This window comes from Henckelia pumila, chromosome 2, assembly GCF_033568475.1.
Source record: "Henckelia pumila isolate YLH828 chromosome 2, ASM3356847v2, whole genome shotgun sequence".
In the NCBI taxonomy this organism is placed as follows: Eukaryota; Viridiplantae; Streptophyta; class Magnoliopsida; order Lamiales; family Gesneriaceae; genus Henckelia; species Henckelia pumila.
The window spans coordinates 80267932-80275619 of NC_133121.1; the positions used below are offsets into that span (position 1 = coordinate 80267932).

The following is a 7688-nucleotide window of genomic DNA, read 5'->3' on the forward strand; positions in this document are numbered from 1 at the left end:
GATTAATTTAATTGAAATTCAAAATCTAGTCATGTGGTGATTATGATTCTCCAAAAGTGATTTTAATAAGAAGATTATTGTTAAAATCATTCTAATCACTTATTTATCAAACATTGCCAAACTTTGATTTTTAGATTTTCATATTTGTTTTCAAACACTACCAACTTTTGATTTTTCTTAACTTTTTTATAATCTATAAATTTATTACTTCTACAAAATCACCCAAGTCATTTTTTTAATTTTTCTTAAAACTATTGATAATATTTTTCATTGTGTACATACGGGCATCTGAAAATATTTGTTCCTTCACTTGATGAAGATCAATTACATACAAGTGAGATTTCATGAAAATTCTAGCTGAAATCATGAGATGATTTTTGGAATGTTGAAAATTTTAAAGACACTTTAATTACTGTTTCGTTTCGATCCATACATGGATTTGGTGTTCTATTGCATAAAAAGAAGAGGTTCGGCTTACTATATCGATAGACTCGAAACCTACTACGTTCATAATTCACTAATATTAGGATAATTAGACAAGTTGATGCGAAACTTTCTTTACTAATCAAGATCTATTGTAATATAATATTGATACCCCGGAAAATTATTTTAACCCGGACCCGTTCATTATGGGTTTAAGAGGGTTGGCCCAATTATTGGATTATTATTATATATAAGGTCCAGCCCAGTTTTCTACCTGTTAGGGTGTATCAAGACCTGGGCTGCTGTTAATGGGCCGACCCGAGCTGGGGCCCAATGGGCTTGACATGTTTTCTAGTTCAAGTGGGACTCAAATACATTGACGATAAGCTTGACCATTGCACAGATATGAATGGGATAGGGATGAGCTCAAGGGCGGACCAATGAATGAAGAGTCCTAGTACAGAACATGTTATAATTCGACTAGGTAACTTACTCTATTTTTTCCTATAAATACAGGTACTGTTATGGTTTCATTATTCATTATTTCACTACTCATTATTCATCACACATTCACTCACTCATATCTCTTAGTTTTCGCATTAATCATACTCTCTGCCTTCAAGTCACTGACTTAGGCATCGGAGGAGTCACACCGAAAACACTTTCGGCGCCCTTTGACCTAGCTGTTGTTTGTGCAGATCTAAGTGGTGCCCGACCCTACCTGCTCTACAAGGAATTGGAGGATCCATTCTACCAGACCAAACCCGGAGGAAAAAATCGACTTCATCAATTGGCGCCGTCTGTGGGAATTTGAAGAAAAAGAGTTTTGATGGCTAATCAGAATGGAAATCACCCAAATTTAGAGGAGTTAGTAACTCAGGCTGTTCAGAGGGCTTTGGCGGAAAGGGGTGAGGCCAATCCCCCACACCCCGATCATAATGCCCACCTCGAGGAGATCAAAAAGTTGAAGGAAGAGATGGAGCAGCTAAGGAAGAAGCAGGCCGGGTACCTAGCTACCAGAACCAGAAACATTCCTTTTACTCAGGAGATATTGGACGCCGATCTCCCCAAACAATTCAAATTGCCTCACGTCGGGGAGTATGATGGTAAAGGAGATCCTGAAGACCATTTAGCACGCTTTGAGAATGCAGCTCTGTTGCATAAATATTCTGATCAGATCAAGTGCCGGTCTTTCCTTACTACTCTTATAGGACCAGCCCAGCAATGGTTCAATATTCTACACCCTGGGGAGATCAAGGAGTTCAAGGATTTTAGCAAATCCTTTTTGCATCACTTTGCTAGCAGCAAAAAGCATCCTACCACTACTTTCAGCCTCTTTGCAATCAAGCAACGAGAACATGAAAATTTGAGAACATATATCCGCAGGTTTAGTGCCTTGGCTCTCGAGGTACCCATGGCTACCCCAGACCTGCTCATCAGTGCCTTCATTCAATGGCTGGATACAAAATATTTTCTCAAATCTCTAATAAAGAGGTCGCCGGAGACATACGAGGAATTACTCGCCCGAGCTGAGAAATATGTCAACATGGAAGAAATACAGGTCTCGCGAGCAGCTGTAAAGAGGGAACAACCAAAAAGTCCAAAGAACAATAGGGTTCCGAGCAGTAATTCCGGGATGGGACAGCCATTCCGACCCGCACTATTCGGAGAATTCACCTCTTTCACTCCTTTGCGCATAAGCAAAGTCCGAGCTCTTCAAATTTGTGACGATCGGAAACTCACGCAAAGGCCTCCATGGACTGAAAAGGGACCTCGAAATAGGGAATCGGATAAATATTGTCACTTTCATAATGAGTACGGGTATACTACAGAAGATTGTCGTCAGTTAGATCAAGAGATTGAAAGGATAATACAGCAAAATTCTGAAATAAAAAATATATTGATCCGTCAAGAGGGATATTGCCCGAACAGGAGACAGCGAGGGAGATCGAGACAGAGAGCCCGAACTGCTCCCCCTCAAGAAGACTTCAATCATCCAAATCGAAACCAGCCCAGGGATGACCGAGCTCATCAAAGACCGGCCCCTCCTGCTCGAGGAATTATCAATATGATTTCCGGAGGCCCTACTGATGGAAATTCTAATCGAGCGAGAAAAACTTGCAGCCGAAAATTAATAAATATGGAGATTGACAGTCAGACTGTCAACACTGGCCCGACCCTCTCTTTTGGGCCGAAAGATTTAAAAGGGGTTTCTAGCAACCATAATGATGCACTGGTAATAAGGGCCATGGTCGCGAATTACGATGTGGCCCGGATATTTGTGGATTCAGGCAGTTCTGTCAATGTTCTATTCCAAGAAGCTATCGATCAAATGGACCTGGGCCAGTACAAAATGGAGCCCGTTGTTACATCACTCTTTGGTTTCACAGGTTATGCAATCCGGCCTGTTGGGTTAGTACATCTACCCCTAACTCTTGGGAAAGGCAACGGTCGCAAGACCAGGATTGTGAGCTTTATTATAGTAGATGCTCCGTCTGCCTATAACACCATACTGGGTAGACCTGCCATGACCACTTTCATGGCTGTTGCATCAGCTCTGCATCAGAAAATAAAGTTCCCAGTTGGTAAGGAGGTCGGTGAAGTACAAGGTGATCAAGTTATTGCTCGCAAATACTATGTGGAGGAGGTTAGAATAGATCAAAAGGTGACCAGGACTGATAGAGTTGACAGACCTGGACTTTTCGGCATGGAGAAGGTCAACCTGATAGAAGATACATCTGTCACCGCTGAAGAAGACGTTGAGGAAATCATGATCTCCTCTCCTTCAGGGACGGTAAAAATTGCTCGCACCCTTGAAGCACAGTTGAAACAACAACTACTCGAATGCTTGAAAGAAAATAAAGACGTCTTTGCATGGTCAGTTTCTGACCTGGTAAGGGTGTGTCGGGAGATCGCAGACAAGGGATTGTCGCCCTGTTATTCAAAAAAAACGCCACTTCGGTCCCGAAAAAGATGCGGTAATAAAGGAGCAAGTGGACGAGTTACTCAGGGCTGGACACATTGAGGAAATATATTTCCCGACCTGGTTGTCTAATATCGTCCTGGTTCCCAAGTCCACGGGAAAATGGCGTATGTGTGTAGATTTTTTAGATTTAAATAAAGCATGCCCTAAAGATTGCTACCCCCTACCTAGAATCGATCAGCTTGTTGATTCAACCGTAGGGCATGAATTACTCAGCTTTTTGGATGCTTATCAGGGATATCACCAAATTCCCTTAGCAAAAGAGGACAAGAACAAGGTGAGTTTTGTCACATCGACAGGAACTTATTGCTATGTGGTCATGCCGTTTGGACTCAAAAATGCTGGGGCTACATAACAAAGGTTGACGGACAGAGTATTCGAGCAGCAAATTGGCAAAAATATCGAGGTCTATGTAGATGATATCCTGGTCAAGACCCGAACTGCAGACCAATTCATTACCGACCTAACTCAAACTTTTCAGACTTTGAAGCGCTATCAGCTTAAGCTAAATCCCAGCAAGTGTACTTTCGAAGTCCGAGCTGGAAAGTTTCTTGGTTACATGGTTACAAGAAGGAGAATCGAAGCTAATCCCGAAAAGGTCCAAGCCATCATTTCTATGAGCTCCCCCAAGAATATACAGGAAGTACAAAGATTAACGGGAAGAATTATAGCACTGGCCCGGTTTATAAGCCGATCAGCAGATAAAAGCCTCCCTTTCTTCAAGGCACTACGAAAGACGAAAAATTTTGAATGGAATGAGGAAAGTGAGAAAGCCTTCCAAGACTTGAAGGCTTACTTAAAGCAATTGTCTGTGCTGAATAAGCCTACCCAGGGGGAAGCATTGTTCTTATATTTGGCAGTCACACCCCGAGCAGCCAGTTCGGTCCTGATAAGGAGGGATGAAACAAATCATCAGCGCGTTTATTTTGTAAGTCATGCCTTGAAGGGCGCCGAACTCATTTACTTAACCCAGGAGAAGCTTGCCTTAGCTTTAGTCATCACCGCAAGAAAATTGCGTCCTTACTTTTTGTCACATCCCATCACCGTGCTCACCAAGAGCGTTTTGGGAAAAATTGCAACCAATCCGGACACATCGGGGAGACTTATCAGATGGATTACAGAGATGAGTGAGTATGACATCAAATTTGAGCCTCGGACAGCCATAAAGGCTCAAGCCCTAGCTGATTTCTTGGCAGAGACAGTTCAATTAGAACAAGAAGAGCTATGGAAAATTTTTGTAGATGGGTCATCATGTCAGTCCGGGAACGGAGCTGGAATTGTGATCATCTCACCTTGGGGTGAAGAAACTAATATTTCAATCAGATTAGACTTCAAAGCCTCAAACAATGAAGCAGAATATGAGGCATTATTACTTGGGCTCAAAGCAGCACGAAACTTGGGTATCTCCCGAGCTATTCTGTATTCCGATTCCCAATTAGCAATCCAACAGAGTAACGGGAAATTTGAATGCAAAGATGAGAAGATGCTGAGGTATGTCAAAGCACTGGACAAAGCCAAAGAAGGTTTCACCGAGTTAAATTTGGAGCTCATCCCCCGAACTAAAAATATTAAAGCAGACCACTTAGCCCACCTAGCCAGTGCCCTCAGCAACCGACCTGATCTCATTGTTCCAGGTCGGGAACTTGTTTCTCAGCTCGAAACTCTCGATGATATTATAGCTCAGGAACCAGAGGGAGATTGGAGATATGATATATATCAGTATCTGACCAAGAAATAACTACCAAGCGATAATAAGAAAGCTAAGGAGGTAAAGAGAAGGGCTATTCGCTTCGTCATGATCGATCAGATCTTGTTCAAAAGATCTTTCTCTCAGCCTTTGTTAAAATGTTTGGGTCCTGACGAGGCTAATTATGTACTACGAGAAATTCATGAAGGGTCTTGTGGCAGTCACCTGGGCAGTTTTTCCCTAGCTCGAAAAGCACTCCAGGCGGGATTCTTCTGGCCTACTATGCGGAAAGACTCATCAGATCTGGTTAATTCATGTTATAATTGCCAAAGACATGCTAACCTATAGTGGAGACCTGCAGAATACATGAAGGTAGTGGTGGCCGCTTGTCCTTTTGATCAATGGGGGATTGACATTGTAGGGCCATTCCCTGTTAGCATGGGGCAAAGGAAATTTTTGTTGGTCGCAGTCGATTATTTCTCCAAATGGGTGGAAGCTGAGCCCCTAGCTAAATTACAGAAAACGAAGTGCTCAATTTTCTATGGAAAAATATAGTGTGCCGCTTCGGAATCCCTCGTAGGTTGGAATCAGATAATGGGAGACAGTTTTGTGGATCCAAAGTTCTAGCATGGTGCCAGGAGATGAAGATCGAACAGGTTTTCACCTCTGTAGCATACCCGCAAGGGAATGGACAAGTCGAAGTTATCAACAGAACGATAGTCCAAGCCCTTAAGACACGACTGGATGCAGCCAAGGGCAAGTGGGCAGACGAACTCCCTTCCGTATTGTGGTCTTACTGAACTACAACTCGATCCGGTACGGGCGAAACTCCTTTCAGCATGGTGTATGGGACCGAAGCTGTTCTCCCAGCAAAAATTGGACAAGTGAGTGCTAGGATAATGGCATATGGGGCAAACAATCAAGAACTGCGAGCAATGGATTTGGATTTACTTGAGGAGCACAGGTCCCGAGCTGCAATTAGGCTCGCAGCCTATCGCAAGCGAATGACCCAGACCTACAACAAAAAAGTATACCCTAAGGTTTTCCGGGAGGGAGACCTGGTTATGCGAAAGATACAAAATCCAGGGGAAAGAGGAAAGCTAGAGGCCAAGTATGAAGGTCCATTAAAAGTGATAGGAAAAGCTGAATAGCTGCATATTACTTAGAAGATCCCCAAGGAAAAATGGGTAAAAGGTCATGGAATGCTCAGCATTTGAAAAAATACTACCCCTAGTAGCTCAGCTCGGGTCTCGTCATATTATTTAGATCTTACTAAGCTGGTTCTTAACCAGCCAAGTTTTTTGCGTTATTTATGTTTTGTTTACATCAGGGATCAGTGTAAGTTCCAAATCCACTAAACTCACTTACGATGATTTTAAATAAATTTTTATGATTTTATGCCATAAATTGTTTAAGTTATGATTTAATGATTATGGTTTCATGATATAATTATTTTATGTTTAACGCTTTCGATTAAGTTAACGCTATCTATCTACCCGGTTCCCCACCCCATTACTTCCCATGTCCCCTTGTTCCCTTGACTCTCTGTTCTTCCCTATCCTCTACACGATTCTTTCCCCTTCTCTCTATTCTATCATCTTCTCCTTCTTGTTTCTTAATTGAACCTTCACGGTTCTTCAAGAAAGTCACAAGCCAAAGTTCCAAATCTCGTTCTTGGTGTGGTTAGCTCGTTGCCAAGAATCCGAATCAACTTCGTCTTCATTTCAAGGCCAGTACAAATTTAAAAGATTTTGAAATCCATTCAAGCTATTATGTATTTTGATATGAATTGTTGTGTGTTGAGATATGTATGCATGATTTTCATGAATTTCAAGAGCATGAAGTTATGATTTTACGAGATCGTGAAGCGTAGGTTGTTCTTGTCAAGTACTTGAGTTGATTCAAGAGGTTCATGTTCTTTTAAGATTTTAATGTTTTGAAGTTAGTTAAACCATGTTCAATTACAAGTAAATGAGCTTTGATGATTTATGTAGTTAGAATTTTGATTAAAAGAAGTTTATGTTTGAAGTTTGAAGTGTTGAAGTTGTGTTTGGTGGCACCGGGTTACCTATACTTGTTATGATTTTGAGGATAACAATTAGGATAGTGATCCAAATGATATGAAGCCAATTCTATTTGAAAGCTAGCTTATTTATCTACAACTTTCATGGTTTGAGTTTTGTCAAAATCATTTTGGAAGATTGGTCAAAGTCACCCCAAAGTGTGTCGAGTGTTTTGATTTTCCGGCAGTGACACATCTGGGGAGAATGCGCATAACCTTTTACTGAAAACTACAATTGAGGTGAAAGTTTCAGCATTAGAAAGCCAAGATCCAGAGCTACAACTTTCATGTTTATCACTTTTTCAAATTCTGACTTACAAATAGAGTTTCGGAGCGAGCAAGATGAACCATTTGTGCAGGTCAGGCGCGCCCGCGCCTAGAAGTTGAGCGGCCGCGCCTTTCCTTCGAAATTCATGCTTTGTTTATGTTATTTTAGGGTCCTAAATTCATGATTATGATCTTCAAAGGCTTATAAAATATATTTAAGAGTTTCTATGCAAAAAGTTTCAAGTTTTAAGTCAAGAACGACAAGA

The 7688-nt window shown here is 41.5% G+C and overlaps 1 protein-coding gene across 1 annotated transcript; it reads left to right on the top strand.

The window, feature by feature from the left end:
- Nucleotides 1–1252: 1252 nt before the first annotated feature.
- LOC140877783 (uncharacterized) lies at nucleotides 1253–5144 on the top strand. The gene is made up of 3 exons (XM_073281361.1): nucleotides 1253–3316; nucleotides 3642–3683; nucleotides 3888–5144. The coding sequence occupies exons 1-3, from the start codon at nucleotides 1253–1255 to the stop codon at nucleotides 5142–5144; spliced, it is 3363 nt and encodes a 1120-aa protein (XP_073137462.1).
- Nucleotides 5145–7688: the final 2544 nt, after the last annotated feature.

Excerpts from the sequence above, each read along its gene's own strand:
- LOC140877783 (XM_073281361.1), top strand. The coding sequence starts at position 1,253 with ATGGCTAATCAGAATGGAAATCACCCAAATTTAGAGGAGTTAGTAACT. Across the intron at positions 3,317-3,641 it reads CATGGTCAGTTTCTGACCTG|GGATATCACCAAATTCCCTT; the intron begins GTAAGGGTGTGT and ends GATGCTTATCAG. Across the intron at positions 3,684-3,887 it reads CAAAAGAGGACAAGAACAAG|ACTTTGAAGCGCTATCAGCT; the intron begins GTGAGTTTTGTC and ends CAAACTTTTCAG.